The sequence below is a fragment of the Onychostoma macrolepis genome, chromosome 09 (assembly GCF_012432095.1).
Source record: "Onychostoma macrolepis isolate SWU-2019 chromosome 09, ASM1243209v1, whole genome shotgun sequence".
NCBI classification, from domain to species: Eukaryota; Metazoa; Chordata; class Actinopteri; order Cypriniformes; family Cyprinidae; genus Onychostoma; species Onychostoma macrolepis.
This window is the reverse complement of record NC_081163.1, coordinates 27455250-27482994: the sequence shown is the minus strand read 5'-3', so window position 1 is coordinate 27482994 and position 27745 is coordinate 27455250. Positions and strand designations below refer to the sequence as shown.

Genomic DNA, 27745 nt, shown 5'->3' with positions numbered 1-27745 from the left:
TTCATTAAGATAGGTCTTGTACAAGCTGCCCGGAGGCGTTGCAAATATGGCCGCTGAGTGAAGAGACTTTCATCGAAAGGGAGTTTGTTTTAAAATAATTTATTTTCATTTAAATTTTTTATGATTTAATTAATTGTCAGCTTTTCATTAAACTCACAACCCCCTGCAGTTCCTTTATGAAATCCTAGTTTGGGAAACCTTTATGTAATATTATGTTTAATGCACTTCATGTTGTAAATTACAATGAATGGAACAAGTTTTCTTACTCTTTGTATTTTTTACATCATTATGGTACAAGATAACGCTATTTAAATCAATGTGATAAACAAGTTAAAGCAAAAGTAATCTAAAAGTAATCTGATTATATTACCTAAAATGTGTAATGTAACGGATTACGTTACTAACTACAATTTTTGTCATGTAATCTGGAATCAGTAACGGATTACAATTTGTAAGTAATCTACCCAGCTCTGCATACATTATAAATGCACAAATTAAAGTCATTATCAGTGATTATTGTATTAGTGAGAGATAATGCATGGCTCGGGTGGTTCTTGGCCTCCACGTCGTGCATTAAAATAGTTTAATGCACAGCTCTCCATGCATTATCCTGCTTAGGATAATTTGGATAATTTAGGATTTGGTATCATGGCCATTTGGTTAATGATGTTTCCAGCGCAATGACCAGAAGTGTAAAAATTATGGTTATTTCATCAGTTATGGCTCGTTAGTGCTAGCATTCTGCCTGCTTCAACTCAGACACAGAGATGAAATAGTGCTGTAAGATCACATTTATTTGAATGAATCGATAGAGAGAGAGAGAGAGTCAGTGTTTAGACATGCATTGACTCTTAGCATTTTTAATGTAAGGACAGTAGAGAAGGGACAGGGCATCCTGACTTGTTGCAATTCCGAAATGAACCCATGTCTACCGCTTGAGCACCACAGCTTAGCCTGCCAGGAGTACTAGCTGCTAGATCTCAAATCTAATTCACTTTAGCTTTCAAATTCATCCTTTTAATAAAGAGAGTTTGTTTGAATAATTGGAGTTGTATATCATGCCAAAGGTAATGCTAATGATGTTAATGCTATTGTGTTTGTTCTTACAGTGCATCAAATCTTACATCTCTGAATGGCACGTGGTCAACTACAAATATGAGGATTATTCCGGTGACTTCCGTCAGCTTCCCAAGTAAGAACCTCAATTTGACCAAGACATGTTACAGCCTGTGTGACTGATTATAGCTGTAGGGACAGAGGACTGCAAGCTATCATTGTTACAGTGTCCTCCTAGGCTTGTGTGTGTGTGTGTGTGTGTGTGTGTGTGTGTGTGTTTGGGTTGGTATTTGGGGTTTACGGGGACACAGATTTGTATAATGACATGGGTATGACAGAGGTATTACAATTCGAAGGTGGTTTATGAGGACACTGCCTATGTCCCCGTAATTCAAAAGGCTTAAAAAACATACTAAATGGTGGGGGGGGTTTTTTAAATCTAAAAAATGCATAAAGTTTCCTGTAAGGGGTAGGTTTAGGTGTAGGGTTGGTGTAGGGCAATAGCACATACAGTTTGTACAGTATAAAAACCATTACGCCTATGGAGAGTCCCCGTAAACCACAAATACCAACGTGTATGTGTGTGTGAGTGATTGTCAGCTCTTGGAAAGATGTTTGTGTTGGCGAGAGCAGGAAATGTGTTTTGCTGGGTAACAATAGAGCAGAGGAACAGTGAGTGAGGTCATCATCTCCACATTGCCACATATACATTTACAGAGCCTTTAACTGTTCAAATGGCCATCTGTTTTTTCAACTTTAATGAGACAAAGTTGAGCAGGATGAGAGTGCAGCCAAGATCTGATTATCTGGAGAAAGAGACATAAAAACTTTCATTAAAAAGTCATTACCAGTCATTATATAAAGCTAAACAGATAGTTTATGTAGACATGAACATAAATGAAATCTGTTCCAAACAAACTAATGAAGATACAAAACATATCACAGATATAGATTAAAATCCTTTTTTCTTGTAGGTCTTTTTAATTTTGTCTGTAATTTTTAATTTTTTTATTTTATGGATGCTACGGTTCAATTGATTGATTGAAAATACAGTAAAAACAGCAATATTGTGAAATATTATTGTTAAAGTAACTTTTCTATTTTTTCTATTCTACTGTTTTAATTTATTTTAAAATATAAATCTATTGCTGTGATCAAAGCTGAATTTTCAGCATCATTACTCCAGTCTTCAGTGTCACATGATCCTTCAGAAATCATTCTAATATTCTGATTTACTGCTCTGGGGGCAGTCGTGGCCTAATGGATAGAGTCGGTAACGTGTAACCCAAAGGTCGCGGGTTCGAATTTCAGGTCCGGTAGGAATTGTAGGTGGGGGGAGCGAATGTCCAGCGCTCTCTCCACCTTCAATACCACGACTGAGGTGAGAGACCCTTGAGCAAGACACCGAACCCCCAACTGCTCCCGGGCGCCGCTGCATAAATGACTGCTCACTGCTTCGGGTGTGTGTTCACGGTGTGTGTGTGTTCACTGCTGTGTATGTGCACTTTGGATGGGTTAAATGCAGAGCACAAATTCCGAGTATGGGCCACCTATGCGTCTTTTCCTTCTTTTTCCTTTTTTTCCTCAAGAAACTTTATTATTATCAATGTTGAAAACAATTGTGCTGCTTAATATTTTTGTAGAAAACATGATACTTTTCTCAGGATTCTTTGATAAATAGAAAGGTCGAAAGAATAACATTTATTTGAAATAAAAAATCTTTTGTAACATTTTAAAGGTCTTTATTTTTAGCGTTGATTAATTTAATGAATCTGTGCTGAATTAAAATATTGATTTCTTTAAAAAGTACTTCCCAAAACTTTTGAACGATAGTGTAAGTGTTGTTTTTCCTTTGAATCTGGGTGTTAATTTGTGTTTGTTTTGTACACAGCAAAGTGTCCAGACCTGATAATTTAGCCCAGCATGTTTTTGAAGTGGATGAAGACGTGGATAAAGATGAGGTAAATCAAATTCACACACAAACACACCTTCCTGCATTGTGACCCTCTTGTTAAACGCTGAAACTGTAGTCAGTCTTAAGTGATATTTTCCCTCTTTAATGAATAAATAAGTCCTGCAGGATTGTGCGTGACAGATGCTGAATATTTTTCCCAAACCACTTTAACACAAATCCCGCCCTGCAGCCAATTTCATTGGTTAGGGTTAGGGTTGGTTGTAGTATTGTGTAGGTTCTCAACACTGTGATCAACATGACCAAGGAGTGGAGTTAGTGCTGAAATGGTTTGGAGAAAAAAACACACCTCTGCACTAAAAGCATGTGCTTTAATAGTAGGTTTGAGTATGAAGTAAGTCAGTGCACTAGTATTAGGACATAATGTACTAACACTTCATAAAACACCATCCCTTTGTCTCGTAATGAAATACTTTCCATTTTTGTACAACTCAGTTTATCCAGAATTCCTTTTTATTGCGCAAGGAATAGTAGACAGCATTACTTCAAACCACTTTCACAGATGCACAGAGTAAGTCATTTGGACCATTTCTTTTAATATTTTTAACATGCTATGATATAAGGTGCACTAATGTTAAAGCCACATACTATTTAGGATAATATGTAAACTGGGCTACAGCCAGGCTCTATGAGTGGATCAGACTTCCAGGTTTTCCCAGAATGGACATCGTCAAATCCAGTGACCTGACATTAGACCTTCAGCCTTACCCTTCCCAGAATTCTTTTTTCCATGAAGGCTGCCCACATATTTAATTCTACTAATCAGCTTCCCACTCGAGATTGAGTCACGTTTCTTATTTTAGCCCAAATTTGTGCAGTAAGACAGACTGATATGTAACTCCGGTCGTAGGTTTGAGGAATGCAGTATAATTATTATGCTGAGTTTTGGCCTGTAATGTGGACTATGAATAACTCTGAGTTTCAGTTAGACTCATTTGTCTAATTTGGTCGCTGATTGATTTCTTGTATTTATAGAGAGTTAGTGTGGTAATGAGTATGTTTTGGCATCGCAGTAAACAGCCAATCGCTGATGGCCGTCCAATGGCACAGCCAATCATAACAGCTTGCCACATTGAGATTTTACATCACAGCCCATCAGAATCATTCAGGCTGTTTTCATGAATGTTAACAATTATTAGTGATGCTTGCTGATGTTACTGGTGCTCATATTTAAACTAATGTAAACAAATCCTTAAGTATGAAATGATTTAAAAGTTTGCATGAATGATAAAAATCATGGTAAATAAAAAATCTCACAGACTTATATTGAAGGAAAGACCCAAGCAATATATAGAGAGAGGGTAGAGCAGTTCTTACTTAAATTGAAAATTGAAGTTCATGGCATTTCAACACAACTTCTAATCATGTATTTGAAGGCTTCTCTTGGATTATTAAAGGTAAATATCAGTTTAGTTTTGCACAAGGTAACTCGGCTTACATTTTCCTCAGAAAACATAAAACTGTAGATTTCTTGACTGAAGTCTCTTGGCTAAAACAGCCTTCTGAGAATTCACAAGAGTCTGGACTGTCCAAGACTGTACATTCACTCTGACTGGGTTTTGATATCTGCTGACTGGAAAGCTCAGATAGTGTGTGTTTGTTGAGAGAACGCAGCTCTGTGAGGTCTATGAAGCATCCAGACTCCCTCTGCCCACCCACACAATCACAGCAAAAGCATTTCATCTGTTAAATGCTGTTGTGTGTGGTTTGTTTATATCTGCAGAGTGTCAAGATTAAAGTGATAAGGAGCGTTTAACTGGTGATTCAGAGACAGACCGACCCATTGTACTAAAGTTTAACCTTCTATTGTTCTTAAAGGGTCTTTCAGGCCAATGCTCTCCTCATCTACATGTTGGAGTGTGAGATCTGATGCCTCTCACAAAAGACCAGTTTACACCAGCATGCTTGTCCAGGCTGGTTGGTGTTGGTCTAGCTGGTGGACCAGTATTGCAATATTGACACCAGAAAAACTGTTAAGTTTTTTATAATAAATTTGCCTCATCTAGGCTCGCTGGTTAAGCTTGTTAAAAAGCCTGGTGAAATGACCAACCGACAAAGCACAACATGTTCTATACTGTTCTTGCCAGCATGAGTTCAGTAGTGTGGACCATTTCACACTTGAAAGACATAAAAAAGTACATTGGGGTTAAACACAACAGAAATATCTTTTATTTTGGAAAAGTATTGGTAATGCATCTTTTTTCTAAAATTGTGAATTTTGTTTCTTAGAAAGACTTCAAATCGTAAATGCCCGCATGTCAAATAAATAATTTGGCAAATTCTTATAAATTTGTACAATTTCATTTGTACGTTTTTGCATAATCTGCTCATGCCCTTGTGAGGGTATGGTATAGGAGTGGACCATCATACTTAATTCTGTTTTCCTTTAAACAAATCATATGTTATTAAACTAAATAAATAGTATGACTTATGAAATATTGGCAACTAGTAAAATCTAACTCGTATAGCAGGCACTTCTCCAGATCTGGAAAAGAAACAAATATCATGTCTGTTCTCTCTGGGGACCTTGTGTCACTATTACAAGTGATCCAATATTTTTGAGGTTTTTATTCTTTATAATGACTTTCACATTTAAGAATAATAGTGAAGTCTTCAAAACTATGAAACAATAAAAGGAAGTATGAAAATTAAGTAAAAAAAAAAAAAAAAATGTTAAACACAACCAGATTCTCTTATATTTGAGCTTCTTTTGTCTCGATTCCAGATCTTCTTGCTCTGAAAATTTACACAACCAACGTCATGAGGTGCATCCTGGGATGATTTTTATTAGAAAAGAGTGATTGTTTGTCAGATGATATTACGGATGGCAACAGGATAATCAGTGACTTTCATACAACAGGGTTTGATTGGTCTGGGATATCACAGATGATATTGCTTTGTTTTTCATCAAGTTATGGAAATAAAATTCATTATTGTGATCGTAAAACCGCAGAGGGACTAGGTGGAGTAAAATGGAGTCATGAAGACCTCGGCTACATGTTTCTTCTGCTACACACTTTAGGGGAGAGCTGATTCATACTGATGAGCATTGTGTACTTTGCAGGTGTTTAGATACAATACTGATGTTCATGTAAGTGTCCAGAGACAGGAATGGCGTTATCAGAGGTTCTGTTGAATCAGGTTTATCTGAGGTTCTGTTCAGTTGTGGAGTCTGGATTCTATTCCATCTCCCTTACTTGACTCCCACTTTGTTCAACTGCAGGATCAAACAGGCAAACCTTGGACTGTCATCACAAAACTATTTCTTGTTTTTGTGTGTGTGTGTGTGTGTAAAGGACACCGCCTCTCTGGGCTCCCAGAAGGGTGGTCTCATTAAACAGGGCTGGCTACATAAGGGCAACATGAACAGCGCCATCAGCGTCACCATGAGGGTGAGACTCTTCATTCCTGAGGAGATGTTATGTCTATTCACATGTTTGTTTTTCATGTCTCATTTACACTCTTCCTTTTTTCCACGCAGTCATTCAAAAGAAGGTATTTCCACCTGACACAGCTGGGCGATGGGTCGTATAATCTCAACTTCTACAAGGATGAGAAGATCAACAAAGAGCCCAAAGGAACCATCTTCCTGGACTCCTGTATGGGAGTGGTGCAGGTGTGCAGACATGCTGTAATGTTCACAACACAAACCTCTCTCTATCTTGTTCAGAAATTGTCATGGTATTGATTCACATTTTAGTAGAAATGACATTTAAGTATATTTTAGTTCACTATGAATGCACATTCACTTTAATCATATTTCAATAGACAATAGGAGTACTTATGAAATTGCATATAAATATGTACTTCTGTTCAGCTGATTCTATTTAATATAAATGTAAACTGTAATGCATTTTCACTTAATTGCAATTAGCATGCAGTTAAAAGTCTGAAAACATTACATTCAGTGCACACGTTAGTATATTATTTCCATAATAAGTACTGATACAGTACTGAAGTACTGAGAATGAAGGATGAAATGGCTCTCCTCCCTGTGTTTTGATAATTGATAAGCATTCTCTCTGGGAGTGAATTTTCCACATGCACTCCCAAAATAAAGTGCTACACCCACGCCGCGGCCCCCCGAACTATTTTTGTGTGGAATTTTCTGGAACCTGTGGCGGTAATCACTCATAGGTATGGTCAGCAAACCAGCGTCACATCCTACATGCGTTGTTTTGTCATTATCTGTAATGAGTTGTGTCTATTTAATTAGCCCTCTTCCTCTGACCTCTTGACCTCTTCCTCTGAACCCCCAACATCTGCCTAAACAGACCACTGGGGTTTTTTTTACTGCAGACCGGGGTTATTAGAAACCATAAAAGCTAAAACCATAAAAAACATAATTACCTGAAATAAAAAAAATATTCTATAATTTAACATTACATTGAAAACAACCACAGAACAATAGATTAGGCTTCTAAAGCCAGGGTGTTTACCTTATTCTGATGACTTGCACTGAATGCAATCGGACACTTTTGCATAATCTTGGCAGATTAAAAGTATAAACATCACTGATCCTCACAAACTTCTCAAAATGAGCATCCATTATAAATCAATCGCTGTACATAAATTTTGACCACTATGTGAATATATGGAACTGTGTTCAAACAGAAATATGTTATAGTGATAAGTGCGCCGAGAGTGCACATTTGTTTGTGCATCAATAATAACAGATAAATGCGCACTTATAGGGAAAGTTCACCCAAAAATGAAAATTCTGTCATCATTTACTCACCCTCAAGTAGTTCCAAACCTGCATGAATTTCTTCGTTCTGCTGAACACAAAGGAAGATATTTTGAAGAAAGTTTGTAACCAGGCTGTTTTGGGGCACCATTGACTTCCATAGTAGGAAAAAAATACTATTTTATATATATATATATATATATATATATATATATATATATATATATATATATATATATATATATATATATATATATATATATATATATCTATATATATATATATATAATTTTTTTTTTTTTTTTTTTTTTTTTACATATTAATAATAAAATTAGTGAATTTATTTTATTTTAAGTTGCCCCTCCCTGATTGAGAACCACTGACCTGATATGCAATCTACCAGCATTGCCTTTGCAATCAACTGGTAGATCGCAATCGACCTATTGGGCACCCATGTTCTACATCAATTAAGCAGGTATAAAGTCTGAAGTTGATTCTAAGCGTGCCATTTGCATTTGAAAGATGTTGCTGTGACCCCACATTGTGCGGTCAAATGATCTCTCCAAACAAGTCAGTGAAACAGACAATTGTTAGACCTAAAAAAAAAAACACATCCATCAGAGAGATAGCAGGAACATTAGGAGTGGCCAAATTAACAGTTTGGTACATTCTGAGAAAAAAAAGAAAGCACTGGTGAGCTCAGCAACATAAAAAAGCTTGGACGTCCACGGAGGACAATAGTGGTGGATGACCTGAGGATCCTCTCCATGGTAAAGAAAAACCCATTCACAACATCCAGCCAAGAGAAGAACACTCTCCAGGGGGTAGACGTGTCACTGTCAAATTCTAAAATCAAGAGAAGACTTCACAAGAGCAAATACAGAGGGTTCACCACAAGGTGCAAACAAGGCCAGATTAGAATTTGCCAAAAAACTTATTAAAAAAAAAAAAAAAAAATTAAAAAATACAGACCACTTCTGAAAAAGCATTCTTTGGACGGCTGAAATTAAGATAAACCTGTACCAGAATAGCAGGAAGAAAAAGAATTGAGAAGGCTTGGAAGAGCTCATGATCCAAAGCACACAACATCATCTGTGAAACACGGTGGAGCAGTGTGATAGCATGAGCATGCATGGCTTACAGTGGCACTGGGTTACTGGTGTTTAGTGTTGACGTGACAGAAGCAGTGTGCAGGGATATACTCTCTGCCCAGATTCAGTCAAATGGAGCAAAGTTGATTGGGCAGTGCTTCATAGTACAAATGGACGATGACCCAAAACATACTGCAAAAGCAACCCAGGAGTTTTTGAAGGTAAAAAAGTGGAACATTCTGCAATGGCAAGGTCAATCTCCTGATCTCAACCCGATTGAGCATGTATTTCACTCGCTGAAGACAAAACTAAAGGCAGAAAGGCCCACAAACAAATAACTGAAGCCAGCTGCAGTAAAGGCCTGGCAAAGCATCACAAAGGAGAAAACCCAGTCCCTGTGAAGTCCATGAGTTCCAGACTTAAGGCAGTCATTGCCAAAATATTAAAAATGAACATTTTATTTATGATTATTTATTTGTCCAGTTACATTTGAGTCCCTGAAAATGGAGGACTGTGTATAAAATGGTTGTAATTTCTAAGCTTTTTATGTTATATTTTGTTCAATCCCTTGAATTAAACCTTAAAGTCTGCTCTTCAATTTCATCTTGATTGTTTCATTTTAATTCTATTTTGGTGGCATACAGAGCCAAAATTCATCCATTGATATCCCACTCTTAACGTGTAACAGTAAAGTAGTGACTGGTTTTGATCTGATCTCAGTGCATTCTGTGTGGCTAAAATACACAGCTCTGCCAGCTGAGCAAGCAGCCGTGAGGAGCTTCACAGGAGAAATCCCCGACTGCTGAGGGGTCAAAAGTTGGATTCCTGCATTTTTTTCTCTGGTTGTCTTTGCCTGGCCAGATGCTCTTGCTCTTATGTTTTTAAACCCATCCCTTTAAAGACACTTAACCCCTCTGTAAGAACTGCCCTGGGCAGGGTTGGGAATCTGTCGTCCTCCGTATGGAAATCATCTCACTTATTTCCCAGGCTTCTGGGACGGTTCTACAACATTACATGACTGAAGCTGTACAAATGATAATCTGAATCTTGCTGATGTAGCATACATGATACACCTCAAAAGTCATCTACTAGAGAAGTTTCTGGTGGTTTTTACTGTGGTAAATGTATCATCATGTGAGTTCACTTTGAACTTTTTTTTGTATGTGCAGAACAATCGTGTGCGGAGGTTTGCGTTTGAGCTGAAGATGCAAGATAAGAGTGGCTATGTTCTGGCCGCTGACTCTGAGAGCGAGATGGACGACTGGATCAGCACCCTTAACAAAATCCTCAACAGCAGCTTTGAGCTCGCCATGCAGGACAAGAGGAACGGAGACTTACACGATGGTGTGTGTGTCTGTGTGTGTGTGTGTGTGTGTGTGTAGATTATCAAGAACCCTTAGTCATCTGTTCATTTTAGACACATTTAGATGCACATTCCTGAAGCAAATACACACAAACCACACTGACCTCCACACATGGGAGTGACTGTATACACAATGACAAAGAGAAATGACTGTGTTCCTCAGAGAGCTACTGTGGTTACTGTGTGGTGTAATGACTTTCTTCTGTTCATCTCTGTTGTAGATGATGAACAGGCGAAAAGCGATCACTCCTCTAGCAGTATGGACAGTTTTCAGGTAGGTCACACTTGTTCAGAAACTGCGTTGATCCTCGAGTGTGAGAGAAACTCAAATCTGACTGAACACCGAAATCATCACACTACTGCTGAGTTTGAGGGGGATTTTTTTCTGTACAGTTGGTCTGTAGCTAGACTTTTGACTGTCATTTTAAAGTCTGGTCCACTTGGCAGCTTATTCTGGCCAAGAACCGCCCATTGAGACTGGAAGGGCTGTTTGATGGACTTAATTTGACATTAAGGGATGGAAAACTGAAAATCTCGAAGTAAAGCAGAATATAAAGGTGTGCAAGAGGAAATCGTGCTTAGTTGTTACTAAGGCTTTCGGAACAACTGTGAATATCTTGTGAAGTTTCAGTGCTATGAGCACCAACAACTTTGTCCATTTCAGCAACTAGTTCTAAAGGCTAAAGGTGCTGTCACATTTATCATTATGTGAAATTTTACAGGCGAATTCCATTCACTTCAGTAGCAATATGTGTTGAGTTTCGAGGAAATTTAATTAGTAAAAGTTCCCCATGTAGATTTTTCTCATTTTCAATTTGGTCACATGGATTCGCTGCACTGATGAACAGAAAGTTGCTTGGTTTGAAAGTGACTTCTGTGTGAGCTGTGCTTTGTACATCACTACACAATGGAAAATGGCCATATTTTCCCTAAATTTCGAAATTTCACTAAAAAATGCCAACAATCAACAGAAGTCAATATTAAATCAAGCAGCTTTCAATTGGTCAACATGCCGAATTCACGTGACCAACTGGAACTTGAGGAAATCTTTCTCCCTCACACAAAATTCCCAAATGTGTTGATCCCTGTTAAAGAATTTGCCAGTAAAAATTCACCCTACTGCGATACATGTGTCCACTCATTTAAGTCAAGTTACCTTTATTTATTTAGTGCTTTATCATCGAATACACATTGTTTCTTAGTGATAAACAATAAAATATCAGTATTGATCCTGCAGTTCCTTAATGAAACAAATAGTAGCGTCATTATTCAACAATAGATCAGTAACAGTGTGAATGTTGCAAAGTTCATTAGTTATGAAGCAAACTCAGTTCAACTACAAAGCAGTCCTAGAGCTTATAGTGTCACTATAAAGCTAATAGTGTCATTATTCGGCACATGTGAGTTCAGTGTTGATTCAGTTTAGTTCAATAATTTTGCAAAGTTCATTAAATCATGAAATGAGCTTAATTCAGCTATAAATAGCTCTACAGAAGAAAACCGTGTCGTTATAAAGCACAAGTCAGTTCAGTGTTGATTCAGTTCAGTTCAGTGTCAATGTTGCAGAGTTCATCAATTGTGAAATTAGTTTAATTGAGTGATAAAACAGCTCTACAGAGGTAGTGTCATTATCAGCACAATTTAGTTTCAAGTTTTGTTTTCATCCAATAGTGTGAGTGCTGTCAAATCAATAATATTGCTATATATTAAGAGTCTTTAAAACCCCAACTGAGCAAACCAAATGCGACAAGCAAGAAACCCAAACTCCATTAGGTGATAGTAATGGAGATGAGAAACCAGGCTCAGACCTTTACAATCATTTTGCTGGCCAAAATTTAATGTGTGATCTCAAGAGAAAGTTGTTTTGCTCCAGATTGTACAGTCATCATCAAACACAACTAAGAGAATATAGCATGTAAATGCACATATGAAAATATAGAATAGTGAACATTTTTTCCACTAGTTTATCATATGGATGTGCTATGATAACTGTATTTGGTTTTGTTCATCTGGAGCTGGGAGTGAATGACACTGAATCAAAAAACTTTAAAGGTTTTGACTGATATCTCTCCTGCTCTGTTCTCCAGAGTGCCAGAGACATCGAGAGCAAGATGAGAAATGAGACACGGCTAAAACTCTTTACACTGGACCCAGACTTACAGGTACAGCAAATCGGCATCTTAGAATGAATTCTGAAGGATCATGTGACACTGAAGACTGGAGTAATGATGCTGAAAATTCAGCTTTGCATCATAGGAATAGAGACTGTTTTTTCAAAAAAAAAATTCTGACCCCAAACTTTTGAACGGTAGTGTATAAAAATATGTCAATAGATGAATCTCATGAACTCATCCTCCACAGAAACTGGATTTCTCTGGGATCGAGCCAGATGTGAAGCCCTTTGAGGAAAAGTTTGGGAAGCGAATCTTGGTGAACTGTAACGACCTGTCCTTCAACCTGCAGAGCTGTGTGGCGGAAAATGAAGAGGGGCCAACCACTAACGTACTTTACCTTACTAACTATAGTTTCCAGCCATTTCCATCACGGTAAACTAACTTCTGAGAGCTTCTGGTTTGCATTGCAGGTCGAGCCCTTCTTCGTCTCTCTGTCGTTGTTTGATATTCAAAGTGGACGCAAGATCTCCTCAGACTTCCATGTGGATATGAACCATCCGTCTGTGAAAGTGCTGCTGCCTACGTCAGGAGCTCACAACAGCACCGCAGTGCCAGACAGTCCACAAGCAGCTCAACTGACAGCCAACAGCCTGACAGAGAGCGCCATTCAGTTTCCACGACAGGTGAGGACACACAGAACAAGAGATCCAATCTCTGTCAACAGCAACTGTGACCTGCTATTGATAAACACACAAAATCATTTTGGTTCATCCCTCAAATGAAAGCCATTTACAGTAGTGCAGGCACAGACACAGTTTAAAATATTCAACTTTCACAAAAGTGTAACCATAATGTTTAGGTTTTTTTCCACTTTTTTTAACATCGGTTCTGATCATAATGACCAAAAATCCATTTATTTTTAGGATTCTAGCCCTTTAAATGCCACATTGTTTTTTTATGGAAAAACACACACAAAATATCACACATTTTCCAAATGCTAAAATGCTGAATGCTTACTATACTATTTAATTTTATTATTTTACAGTCTTTGGATAAGTCAATGATTAAAAACAATAATAATTTTAATACATTTATTATTTTTTGTGCAGTGTCAGACCTTTTGCCAATATGATACCATCAGGTGAAAAAATAAAATTTTGAAAATAGTACAAACCTTTCAAGCCTATGCTTAAATTGCACTGGAATTAAATGTTGTAATAGGGACATTTTGTTGTTAAGGTCTTGAGTGTAACTCAGGTTTTTTGTACCAAGTGTAAAATAGATTTATGAAGGGAAATTAGGGTGAAATATTAAAATTCTAATAAAAATACACATTTTCGGCAAATTTTGTGCTGTTTGCATTAACAAAAACAAAGATAAAGACAAAAATGTCCCTAAGGATGCACCTGAGCTGGTGTAATGTTTAACTCTCTTCTGCACAACAAGGCTGCATTCATTTGATTAAAAAAATACAGTAAATGCAGTAATTTTGTGAAATATTATTACAGAAATATTTAAAGTAACTTATTTCTATTTTAATACATTATAAAAAGTAATTTATTCCTTCAGAAATCATTCTAATATGCTGATTTGCTGCTGAAGAAACATTTCCTATTATCCATTATATTTCTGTAGAAACGTTACTGTTACTGATCAATTTAATGCATCATTGCTTTTAATGCATCATTCCTAAATAAAAGCATTTCATTTAAAAAATATTACTGACCCCAAACACTTGTGTACATTAAACATTACTATCCTTGTTTGTGAAAATCTTTTACATTCAGTTTTTCTAATCATTTCTGTCTCTAGGGAGTGTTTTCGGTAACCTGTCCGCACCCTGACATCTTCTTGGTCGCTCGGATAGAGAAGATCTTGCAGGGTGGAATAGCACATTGTGCCGAGCCTTATATGAAGAACTCAGACTCTGCTAAGGTACCGCTGCTGTGTGTGTGTGTGATATCACTTTTATGCCTCTGGAAAAAGCCCAAAAATGTGGATTAAACCAGATGTTGGCGAGTGTTTTTAAAGCTCTCAGATTTCTGCATCAGATATTCAGATATACTTGCCCTTCTCTGCCTAGAGACCTGTCATTCTCTTTCCATTCTGGGTGTGTTAGAGTAATATAATTCAGATATAAATAATGTGAAAGGCTTTTGACAGTGCCATTTGAAATGACATGCTTTGCAAACCTAATTACAGAGCTGCATTTCTTTAAAAGTGCAATTTTTTTTCTTTCCCCTCTCCTCAGGCTGCTCAGAAGGTTTTAAAGAACGCTAAGATGGCCTGCAACCGGCTGGGTCATTACCGAATGCCGTTTGCATGGGCCGCTAGGTGAGACACACTGACTTTTTATCAGAATAAGCACTTGAAAGTCACACACAGATGGTGGAAGTCACTTATTCTGGTGCAAACATTTACATGCCATAAGCAGGACATTTCTGAATGTGAGATTGTGGAGGATGCGGCAGATTATGTGCAACTGAACAGAATCACTGTACCACTGTGGAAATCCAGGCAACTCACTTGCTGAACTACACTATGCATCTGGATAAGTGCCACTTTTAACAACAAAATTGTTAATAAGTGTCATATTTTATACCAAAATTTAAAGAAATGAGAAATTATATTTTGCTTGAAGAAATTATTAATCTTGTTTTTTAATGCCATTATGATTTTTTTACATTGTAACATAATAAGACTACTGCAATATATTACTTAAATTGTTTAAATTGCTTAAATTCTAAAGTATAATTTGTAAATGTACAATGTGGTAGTTTTTATTGTACTGAATTTAGTTTAATTATAATTATAATAATAATAGTAATAATAATACAAGTATTTTTTTAAAGGGGTCATCGTTTGCGACATGCACTTTTACAAGTAGTTTGAGCTGAAATGTGTGTTGGCAGTGTGTATACACAACCACCCTATAACAACGATAAAGATCCACCCAGTGTTTTTTTTTTTAAATCTCGTTAAATCATTTCCCCTTTCTCACACAGACCCAGGCCCCTCCCACGATTGTTGATTGACACTACCTTAGACCGTTTTACCTTAGACCCGCCCTGAGTGAGCTGTCATCAGTCCGCCATTGTTTCTAAGCAGTTGAGGTGTTCTGTTGTTTGATGTAATAATGAACATAGCAGTCGTCATTTACTCCCGACATCTGAGCCACTGAAGACGCAGTGAATTACCTTTGTTTTTGAAGGGAATGCGCCCCCCGATCTACCTAAATGAGTTTATGTTCGCGCGAATCATTGTGAGTATAAGATTCTTTATGAATCTTTGCACATCACCTTTCCTAATAACGTGCTAGTTAGCTGCGGCTTAACGTTAACGTTAGCTGCGGCTAAAGTAAACAGTTCTCGTAAATGGCTTGTCACCCCACGGAAGAGAGGGGCGGGGTGAGTAGAGCTCATTAGCATTTAAAGAAACATGCACTAAAATGGGTTGCTGTCTGCAGAGCTGTTTTTGACAGGGTAAAAAGGGTATTATTTTACACTACCATTTTGGAAATTTTAACCAAAGTATGTTATAGACTTTTCATTAAGACCCTGAAGATTCATATCAACTTGTGGAAAATGGGCATCCGATGACCCCTTTAAATGCGTCTCGACAGGAATTTAATTTTTGGGTGGAGAATCGATGTCTTCTGTGAAGTGAAATGATAGGTGTGTGTGTGTGTGTGTGTGTGTGTGTGTGTGTGTGTGAGAAAAATGCTAATATTTTAAAGTTTTGTTCATGAACTCACATATAATAGTTGGCTGGAACCAATGGCTTTTAGTTTAAAATATTATTATTCTCACAAACACCTGTCATTATGTTTCAGAAGACATTCTTCTCTTTTGGGTGGAGAATCCATTTAAAGGGGTCATCGGTTGTTTGAACATAAATGTGTGTTGGCAGTGTGTGTACACAACCACCCTATAATGATAAAAATCCACCCAGTGTTTTTTTTTTATCTACTAAAATTTGCACACAGCTTCTTGTCTGTGCGACGTCACACGGACGAAGGCCACTCCCACGATAGTTGATTGACACGGGCGTCTTACCTTAGACCCACCCTGAGTGAGCTGTGATCAGTCCAACATTTTTCAAGAAATACAGTGTGATGTGACAATTTTTTGTAAGATTCAGATGGTTTAATGCCCTTCTGCATCACTTGATTATAATTTGTACATACAAAAGGTACATAAACATCCCTTAAACATCTAGTTTACCACCTGCTTTCTGTGGACAGTAATAATGCGTTTAAATCGCATTAATTGGAGCAGGCCAATATAGTGAAACACATTATATACTGAGGTTTATTTGCATGGCACATTTGCCCTGAAATAACTTCAAATTATTATATGTATGGTACAGTGCTTTACCAGTGCATATAGTGACTTGTTGAGTTGAACTGTGGATGGTATGAAAACATCACTGAAACATCTAAAAGCTCAAAAATCTTCCAGCCTGAGTGTGTGAGATTTCAGTTTTAATGTAAAAGCAACAAAAGTAGAATCAATAATGTTCAGGCAAATAATTGTGCAACTGTTTTTGTTCCTGTTTTGTTCTAGTAAAGGGTGTTGGTTGTAGTTTTTAAGTCGTACCATGAAGTTTATCTTTCCAATAGGATGTTACAGATGAGCTGGGCAGGATGTATGTGTCTGTGTGTGCTGTTATCTCTTTCACCCAAGTGGAAAAATGGCATAACACAGCAGCAGGATGAGCTTTGTGTCTGTTTTTCAGGCCGCTGTTTAAGGACGCCTCTGGGACGTTGGACAAGAGCGCTCGATTCTCGGCTCTCTACCGGCAAGACGGCAACAAGCTCTCCAACGAGGACATGTTCAGACTGCTCGCAGACTTCAGGAAGTCAGTTCTTACAGTCATACGCTTCAATAATAACACTCTTGTAGTGTTTCAGGTGTTTAGTGTTTGCATGACCTGCAGAATGATGTTGTACACACTCTTGTTCAGCTCACAAGAAAGATGGTGTTGTTTTTCTCTCTTCTGTCAGGGGTGTTGATATTTTAGAAACAGAATAGCCTCTCTTCGTCTCCGTCAGGCACTCATGCTTGTTTATTTTCCCTCCTCTGTGCTTTCTCTTCTCTCAGGCCAGAAAAGATGGCCAAGTTGCCTGTGATTCTGGGTAATTTGGATGTTACGGTCGATAACGTCGCACCAGATCTCGCTAGTAAGGCTTTCATATGCATTTCTAAATGTCTCTCTGCATCAAACGCACATTTTTAATGTTTGGATTGTTTGAGGTCGCCTACCTGCTGCTTCTCACTGATTGGTTGATCTCTTGTGTGTGCAGATTGTGTCACGCCCTCCTATCTTCCTCTTCGTCAGACGGAAGTCGCAGACTGGAGCAGGATGGTGTTTGAGGTGGAGGAGTTTGTGCCGTCTATCGCTAAATGCTCCCAGCCTTTCACAATTTACAACAATCACCTGTATGTGTATCCACGACATCTCAAATACGACAGCCAGAAGAGCTTTACCAAGGTAAAAACATTGTTGAAAAACAATTTCTCAACTCACAGCTTGGGCTTCCTTTTCTGTAGCGCAGGGTGTCAGACTCCTGGAGAGCCACAGTCCTATTGAGTTTATGTTGTGTTTCATTTACCACAGAAGTCAGATATCAGAGATTTACCTCCTCAGTCAATGTCAAACCGTGATGGACGCCTCCATTTTTAGCAATACCAATACTGCAAAAAATGATTTTCTTACTTGGTATTTTTGTCTTGTTTTCTAGTATAAATATCTAAAATGACTTAAGATATTAAGTCTTGTTTTCTAAAAATAAATGATCGAAATTTAGTTATCTGCCAGTGGGGTAAGAAAAATATTCTTAATTCAAAGGCTAAACAAGATTATTTTTCTTGCCCCATTGGCAGATATTTTGGCTTGTTTTAAGCAAAAACTACCAAAATTTCAAATAAAATTCTGAAAATATAATGATATTTTAAGTCATTTTATTTGTAAAATAAATGCATCTTGATTCAATAATTTTTATATATTTTTATACTAGAAAACAAGACAAAAATTCTAAATAAGAAAATCTTTTTTTGCAGTGAATCGATAAAACCATATAAAAATCTGTATTTTGCACAGATAATTATCACGTGCACTGATAGCAGTTGGATAGTACTGTGTGCACCACTGAGTTTAGAGACGCAGACAAACAGAAGTGCTAACAAACAATGTATCGTTACTGTTTTATGAATGTTGACATGCTGAGTAGCCTTTTGGAATTCTGAACTCAGAGTTTCCAAGTCAGAACTCTGACTTGAGGAGACGTTCCAGTTAAAAGTTCCTATTGGGAAAAGGAATTTCTAACTTCTGAGTACAAAAATGGAACACCGCATTAGTTCCAACACACATAAAATAAGCCTGAAGGACTTTGAGAACATTATGGGAAAAATGCAGAAATTGATCTGAACAAACATTCTTCTCAATATTTAAACATATGCAGTGGAAATTACAGGCTTTAACAAGTGTAATGAGACATTAGGGAAATCTGAAAAGTAAAAAAAAAAAATTAACAACTAGTGCTTTTCTGTTGCCATCAGACAACGAGAGAGAAGGAATTTGATGTACCTCAGGAATAAATCAGTCAAACAGTCACTGGCAAAACGCTTCAAGAATGCAATGGAGGGCTACATCCAAAATTTAATTTGGTTTAAATACAGGATGGGGAGACCTGCTTCAGACGTTCATCCAGACAGTGTGCTACAGCAGGGATTCCCAAACTGTTGTGATTGAAAATATTTACTTAAAGGCCCCTGAGATTTTAAGTTAATATTTCAAAAATGTAACAATAATTTGACAATGCAATCACAGTTTACAGTTCTCTGATGTTGGTTAATTGGTGACATGACATGCAGGTAAACAACTAAAACATTTTTAAAAAATTGGACGTTTAATTTTGATATTTATTTAGATTTATTTTAATTAGACATTTTTATGACTTACATCTTTATTAGCTTTTCATCAACTCTAGAATCACTGTAGTGTCATATAAATGTCCAAGACACAACGTTTTACTAATAGATTCTGTAAAATTCTGTTTAAAACTCACAGGACTCATGTAGCAAAAGTATCTAGGATAAGTACAGTTGCTAAAGTAGGATTAGAAAGATCAGTATTTTTTTTTAAGCAAGTGCTCAGTGAAGTGTTAGTTGAGTGTATTTCATGTTCATGTCTCTTGTGATTCCAGGCCAGAAATATCGCTCTGTGTCTTGAATTCAGAGATTCGGATGAAGAGGACGCTCTCCCACTGAAGGTAATGTCTCACACAAACACTAAATTCAGTGCTTGGAGTGATTTTACAACAGCACTCCATTTGTTTTATAAGATGACAGCAACAAGTCATATCTTGCCATATGACAGGTTCAATATACAGTATATACTACCTTTCAAGAGTTTAAAGAGGTCAGTAAGATTTTTGATAGAAATTAATACTTTTATTCAGCAAAGAAGTATTTAATAGATCAAGAGTGACAGCAAAGACTTTTACATTGTTAGAAAACAAAACAAAACAAAACAAAAACCTTTTAAATAAATCTTTTGGAACTTTCTATTCATCAAAGAATCCAGAAAAAAATATACCTCAGTTTCCACAAAAATATTAAGCAGCACAACTATTTTCAACTTTTGTAACAAGAAATGTTTTTTGGAAAGCAAATCAGCATATTAGAATGATTTCTGAAGGATCATGTGAAACTGAAGACTGGAGTAATGATGCTGAAAATTCAGCTTTGCATCATTACATTTTAAAATATATACATCCACTGCTCAAAAAATTTAAAGGAACACTTATTAATCAGAGTATAGCATCAAGTCAGTTAAACTCCTGGGATATTGATCTGGTCAGATAAGTAGCAGAGGGGATTGTTTATCAGTTTCAGCTGCTTTGGTGTTAATGAAATTAACAACAGGTGCACTAGATGGCCAACAATGAGATGACCCCCAAAACAGGAATGGTTTTACAGGTGGCGGCCACTGACATATTTTCCCTACTCATCTTTTCAGACTGTTTTTCACTAGTTATGCATTTGGCTAGGGTCAGTGTCACTACTGGTAGCATGAGGCAATACCTGGACCCTACAGAGGTTGCACAGGCAGTCAAACTCCTCCAGAATGGCACATCGATACGTGCCATTGCCAGAAGGTTTGCTGTGTCTCCCAGCACAGTCTCAAGAGCATGGAGGAGATTCCAGGAGACAGTCAGTTACTCTAGGAGAGCTGGACAGGGCCGTAGAAGGTCCTTAACCCATCAGCAGGACCAGTATCTGCTCCTTTGTGCAAGGAGGAAGAGGATGAGCACTGCCAGAGCCCTACAAAATGACCTCCAGCAGGCCACTGGTGTGAATGTCTCTGACCAAACAATCAGAAACAGACTTCATGAGGGTGAACAGACTTCATCCTCTAGTGGGCCCTGTGCTCACAGCCTGGCACCATGGAGCTCGATTGGCATTTACCATTGAACACCAGAGGCACTGGCACCCTGTGCTTTTCACAGATGAGAGCAGGTTCACCCTGAGCACATGCGACAAACTTGAAAGGGTCTGGAGAAGGGTCTGACTGCCATTAGGTATCGGGATGAAATTCTTGGACCCATTGTCCACCTATGCTGGTGCAGTGGGTCCTGGGTTCCTCCTGGTGCATGACAATACCCGGCCTCATGTGCCGAGAGTATGCAGGCAGTTCCTGGATGATGAAGGAATTGATACCAATGAATCGGCCCCATGCTCGCCTGAACTAAAACCAATAGAACACCTCTGGGACATTATGTTTCGGCCCATCCGACACCGCCAGGTTGTACTTCAGACTGTCCAGGAGCTCAGTGATTCCCTGGTCCAGATCTGGGAGGAAATACCCCAGGACACCATCCGTTGTCAGGCTTGCATACAAGCACGTGGGGGCCATAAAAACTACTGAGTACCATTTTGAGTTGCTGCAATGAAATTTCAGCAAAATGGTTTAGCCTGCTGCATCATGTTTTCACTTTGATTTTCAGGGTGTCTTTGAATTCAGCCCTCTGTAGGTTGATAATTTTCATTTCCATCAAACGATGTGGCATCTTTTCGTTCCTAACACATTACCGAGTCCATATCAGTATAGATATCTAGCATGATATCTATACTGTGTTTTCAAAGTGTTCCTTTTAAATTTTTAGATATATATATATATATATATATATATATATATATATATATATATATATATATATATATATATATATATATATTTAAATTGTAATATTTCACAACATTGTTGTTTTTACTGAATTTTGATCAAATAATGCCGCCTTGTGTAGTTTGTGTAACTGAAAGTGATCCTGTAGCTGTCTGCGCACTGTTTTGTCAGTGTATTTACGGGCGTCCAGGAGGGCCGCTGTTCTGTAAGAAAGCATTTGCTCCCGTCTTACACCACCAGCAGAACCCAGAGTTTTATGAAGAGGTGAGACATTTACCTCTGAGCTCTACAGATCTACGTTTGTGTGTCCTTATGGTCAAACTGTTGTGTTGACTGTGTGTTTGAACGCTTGTTTTGAACGTGTCCAGTTTAAGATAGAGTTGCCAGCTCAGCTGACGGACAGACATCATCTTCTGTTCACTCTCTATCACATCAGCTGTGACAGCAACAGCAAAGCCAGCACTAAGAGACGAGATCAGGTGGAGACACAAGGTGAGACACACACTCACATATAACCTTCTTAAAGCAGCCTTAACCACTGGACTGAAAATACACAGTGAAAGAGTAAAAAGAGAAACAATATTTAGATCCATTATTACTAATTAAACGCAATATGTGGGCTGCATACCTTGGCATTTTAGGGACTCTGTCACTCATTCTGTTTCTGTGTTGTGTTTTGTGTGTGTGTGTGTGTGCGTGTGTGTGTGTGTGTGTGTGTGTGCATTTGTGTTTAGTGGGTTATGCGTGGCTCCCCTTGCTGAAGGATGGCAGAGTCATCATGAATGAACAGCAGGTGGCAGTGGCTGCAAACCTGCCATCAGGTTACCTGAGTTACCAGGACAGCAGCAGCAAGGTGAGAGATTCTATTAATATTAATTGTTTTTTTTTTGTTTTTTTTTTATGTGTTGTTTTTTGTTGATTTTTGATGATGTTGTTGCTTTGTGTTGTTTTTTTTTTGTTGTTGTATTATATTGTATTGTTTTTTGTTGTATTTTTTGTTTTGTTTTGTTTGCGGTGTTGTCTTTGTGTGTGTGTGTGTGTGTGTGTGTGTGTGTGTGTGTTTTGTTGTGTTTTTTTTGTTGCTATGTCATGCTTTGTTTTATGTTTTTTGCTTTGTTTGTGTTTTTGTTTTGTTGTATCTTGTTGCTTAGTGTTGTTTTGTGTTTTTGTGTGTTTTGTTTTGTCACGTTTTGTTGTATTGAATTGAGTCCAGATGTATTGGGTTAAGTTAAGAGGTGAATTAGAAATGTTGAAAAATTCACCATTGAAGACAATGTCGTTTTAGTTCAGGCAGCTTTGGGCTAATGCAGCTTTTATTATGTCCATAAATTAAACAATATTATCGAGTAATAATCTTACAAATCACAAACAGCCCAGCAAATAAAATTAAATATCACTCACCACTAAAAGGGCTTCTTTCTGCTCTTCTTCTGATACGCTAGAAGTTCCTCTATTTATCACAATTAACTTACAATAGTGAAAGATGTCTTCCCTCAGGTAGATATGTTGCTGGATGTTGTGCTTGCAATCAATAATCACGTCTTTGCATTCACCCAAACTGATTTGCAGAAATCAGAACACGAGTCCCTCTCGCTGTGAAATGGGAGCGACTAGGCAGCAGAGAATTCCGCTTGGTCTTTCTGGAACGGCTATGTTCACAATTCAAACAATGATTTGGAAAAAGAATAATTCATTTGTTATTTGTGTGGTCTAGGCCATAGGTCACTAACAGGTGGACCGCGGTCCGGGTCCGGACCCAGAAGCCGTCCCATCTGGACCCGGACCTACATATCTAGCTTCTATTTCAACTGGCGCAGCTTTTGTAGTCTTTACGGTAGTGGATGCCGGTCCGAATCCGTGAAGGCTTTTGACATAATGAAATAAATACCAAACACAAATTTTTAGTAAATCAAATTTATATTTGGCAGATCAAGGTCAGCTCTAGAGCCGTTTGGGTGCAGTCATGCGAGCAGTGATGAGAGCGGCCCGCTGCGCACAGACAGCTGAAACTTTCAGTGGGTGAAAAACAATGGCATTTTCAAAAATTAGGAAAGTTGACGGGTCCTTAAAAATCTTAAATGTTACAAGAAAGTCTTAATTATGATTTCAGGAGGTCTTAAATGTGGGGACTGAAAGACAAGAATTACGATTAAACTTAAAAAAGGCTATTCATTGAATAAATATGAGCGCTGCATGTTTTAAAGTCATCTGCTTTGTGGAGTCTGTCTCTTGGGCTTTGTGTACTGCCATTCCCAAAGCGCCACCTGCTAGAAGAGAATGATTTTCCATTTTCAATCAGCCGGTACGTCTGCTGTTGTCAAAGGCCAATGTGAAAACCAACCCATGTTTTTAGGCAGCAAACACGCAGAGTTGTAAATGTAAACTGGTGGATCAACAAGAAGATAATGTGTTATAAAATGTAAACAATTAAGGCAGTAAAATATATTTAGATGTTATTTAATTAATATAATACTTGATTGTTTTTGTGAAAACCTGCATCTGAACTGTAAATCATGCTTTTTACAGTCATTTAATTTTTTATATATTTTTATTTTTTTGTGCAGGTCTTAAAAAAGATCTTTAAAAGTCTTGAATTTAAGCTTAAATATCCTGCAGATACCCTGGCCTGCCAAAAACCATCAATTGTTTTTTATATATAATTGTTCGGACCTCGGGTGGGGAGGGTTCATTACTGGACCTCGAGCCGTTTTAGTTGAAGACCCCGGTCTAGGCGGTCATACAGTGTCTGCCTGCAAATACAGGACTAACTGATGCCCTAAATACAGGGTGATTCCGTATTATACAGAATGGTTGGCAACCCTATTTAAAATGCAAAAGAGGATTGTCTCGGGGGCCCCCTAGTGTTCTGGGCCCATGTTGCCCATGAGGATAACGCGACCCTGATTAAAGTATTCTCAAGCATGTATACATTCAACACATTCGCATATTCACAGTTGCCGACATGTTCATTGACATGTCAGTTAATGGTCATGTGACCATCTTTTTTAGTAAGCATTACATTTTGAAGAATAAAGGCCTTTTCAAATCCATGTTTCCTGTGCATTAATTAAATGTGTGTGTGTGTGTGTGTGTGTGTGTGTGTGTGTGTTACAGCAGCACACTGGTCAAGAGGTGAAGTGGGTGGATAGTGGGAGGCCACTGCTCAAAGTCACCACACAGCTGGTGTCCACAGTATACACACAGGTATGAAGTGTCCGCCTGCACATCTCAGATCCGAATTTTTAAATAGTAATCAGACCCAAAATGTGCTTTTTTAACTTTTCTTTCTCATCAGGATCAACATCTGCATAACTTTTTTCATCACTGCCAGAATATTGAATCCACAGGCCAGTCAGGAGGAGAACTTATCAAATACCTGAAGGTACTTGCTGTTTGTCCTTCCTGAGGATGTTTGAGGCCTGGAGGTGTTTGTTCAGTTCAGTCTGCATTAGCAGGCGTTTCTCACCCATCTCATCCTGAGATCACAGATCGTCTTTCTCGTCCTCTATAGAGTCTGCATGCCATGGAGGCTCATGTGATGGTGAAGTTCCTCCCCACCATTCTGAACCAGCTGTTTCGTGTGCTCATCATCTCCAGTCAGGATGATGTTGCTGTGAACGTCACCAGGTCTGAGCTGAGCAGCTTTCTCCTGCTGTCGTGTGTCTTGTTACAGTGTTATTTTAGTATGGTTAAAATAATTTATTAATTATTAACACTATTAATTTTTATTTTTATATTTTAAGTTTTTATTTTCATAGTTTTATTTTTAGTAATTTTATGTGCTTTTCTGTTTGTTTTTTGTATATGTTATGTTTATAATACGTATATGTTTTTTTATTATATAAATTTAGGTTTAATTAATTTTTATTTCAGTTTTACTGAACATTTCTAATTTTCGTTTAGTTTAAGTTTTTCCATCTAATTATTTTATTTTTTGTTTTGTTTTGTACTCATTTTGTCTAAAATTTTGTCTCTTCTCTCGACAGGGTGATGATTCATGTCGTGGCTCAGTGTCATGAAGAGGGTCTGGAGCATCACTTGCGTTCTTATGTAAAGGTGAGCTGCATCATGATACATCACACCTTTGCCTTTGTGATGTAAAACAAGTAATTTTGATTATAACCCTGTGTAGTCAGCATTCTTGTTTTCTTGTGTTTTGTTTTTGAGTAGTACGTTTTGAAGGCTGAGACTAACTTAACCAATGGTAAAACTGTCCACGAGGAACTGGCAAAAGCCATGACCACCATCCTGAAACCCTCGACTGACTTCCTCACCAGCAACAAACTACTGAAGGTACAACCAGCGAATCAGATTCAACATCCCTCACAATAAAGAAGTACACTTCAAGTTTGTTTTATGAACTAAACTTAAGTTCAAGTATATTTTTTAAGTTTACATTATGTAGTAAGTATACTAAAATCAGTGTACTAATAGTATACTTGTAAGTGTACTATTTCAAAACTTTGCATCTAAGATTTTCTTCCTATTGCAACTATACTGTGAACTACACTACAAGTGGTACTCTTTGTTTAATAGCTATGTACTTCTAGCTGTCTTTTGAGTTTATGAAAGTACACTGTATAGTACAGTTTAGTAGGTTTTATATTGAAAATATATCCGCTTTTGACAAAAAAAAAAAAAAAACGTTTAATATATAAAAAACATACTTTCAATAAACTTTAATTTAAAATTTTTCTAAGTTATTACAACTTAATGAAAACAACCCAACTGCAGTTTGATATTATTTTGGAATGCACAATAAAATATTAAAAAAAACATGATTTATGAAAATTAATAAACATTTAGTTATCTGTTTTTGCAAATGAACTCTTCGAATATTCTCTTTCTCCTCTAGTACTCCTGGTATTTCTTTGAGGTTTTAGTCAAGTCTATGGCTCAGTACCTGATTGAGACGGGCAAGGCCAAGGTGAGGATGGGTAACATCACCACATGTTCTTTTATGGGCAAACACCACTTGTGTTCTCACACTAAAATCTAGTTTATATTATTCGTCATATGCTCATGTCTATAATCACAAAAAACCAAAATCGGATGTTATTTTCATGGCAGTTGTAAGATAAACCCGTGATTTGATCCTTTAGGTGTCTAGGAACCAGCGTTTCTCAGCTTCATTCTATCACTCCGTGGAGACCTTAGTGACAATGCTGATGCCTCATATCACACAGAAATACAAAGACAACCTGGACGCAACACGAAATGCCAATCACAGCCTTGCTGTCTTCATCAAGGTGAGCCGAGCTGCTGGTCTCTTTTCATGTTGCTGGAAGACATCAAGCATCAAATCTTCCCTATTGAAAAATAAAATACAAAAATTTATTTGAAATACATTTATTTTGTTGTGAGTATACTACAAATACATTTACATATTTATGTGTCTAATAAAAATACCCTGCAATTGTTCGTTTGGTATACTAAACTGGTATACTTAAAGTCTGCTAAATTGGAACAACTCGTTTTGTACTTAATGCACTTTAATTGTGCGAAAGTAGTGCTGAAGTCCAACTAAAGATTAACTGAAGTATATTTTATTGTGCTGAAGTGGAACTATTGCAAGTATACTTCAGGTACACTTTAAATATCTTGCATTACTCATTATACAGAGATCGTGCAATCCTAATTAATAGTGATATTAAAACACATTTTAGGCTTAATATTAAGATATGTGCATTGTGCAATGAAGAAATACTCCAAATAAAGTTTAATTATAATTAAAGTATGTCTAATAATATAATTGATTTGAAGTATACTTAGTATAAAATAAATTATAGCATAGTTCTTGTTTTGTTTTTTAACTTGGGTTGAGATCTAGAAATTAGAAATCAAGTACAATATTCCTTTTGGTTTGATTTTATTTGTACAGTAGTTCAACAAAACTATTTGTGATTGTATTCCAGCAAAATGTACTTCATCAATAGCAGCTTACTTCTGAATTTAGTTCACATCAACCACAAACCAAATTACACTTCTCACAAAAGCACTCAAGTGTGTTTATGTGAAGCGCTCAACAGTTCAGATTTCACAACTTTATGATAAAATGAACGTGGATCTGCAATAACCCAGTAACCCTAAGAGACTGTTTACAATCTCAGAGTAAAGTTGTACATTTGTTTGAGGCGGTGTTATTTTTCCATTTTCATTTTCATTTTAGTTTGAATAACATTATGTTCTTTTGTCATTTGTATTAATTCATGTTGTTATTACTATTTAGCTTCATTTTTTCTTTAGTTTTGGTTTTAGTTACAAGTAACTACA

General features: G+C 37.2%; 1 protein-coding gene across 1 annotated transcript in view; it reads left to right on the top strand.

Moving 5' to 3' along the window:
- The window catches only part of zmp:0000001200 (dedicator of cytokinesis protein 9), a 104521-nt gene that overhangs the window by 46286 nt on the left and 30490 nt on the right, over positions 1-27745 (top strand). The window contains 25 exon segments of the mRNA XM_058787097.1: positions 1110-1192; positions 2948-3017; positions 6325-6420; positions 6510-6644; positions 9976-10150; positions 10391-10443; positions 12257-12331; positions 12531-12671; positions 12754-12966; positions 14096-14218; positions 14535-14617; positions 17021-17143; positions 17386-17465; positions 17589-17776; positions 19491-19556; positions 21644-21736; positions 21841-21964; positions 22207-22325; positions 24587-24676; positions 24768-24854; positions 24984-25099; positions 25459-25528; positions 25643-25765; positions 26328-26399; positions 26575-26721. Of these exon segments, the coding sequence (XP_058643080.1) occupies positions 1110-1192; positions 2948-3017; positions 6325-6420; positions 6510-6644; positions 9976-10150; positions 10391-10443; positions 12257-12331; positions 12531-12671; positions 12754-12966; positions 14096-14218; positions 14535-14617; positions 17021-17143; positions 17386-17465; positions 17589-17776; positions 19491-19556; positions 21644-21736; positions 21841-21964; positions 22207-22325; positions 24587-24676; positions 24768-24854; positions 24984-25099; positions 25459-25528; positions 25643-25765; positions 26328-26399; positions 26575-26721 (2745 nt within the window).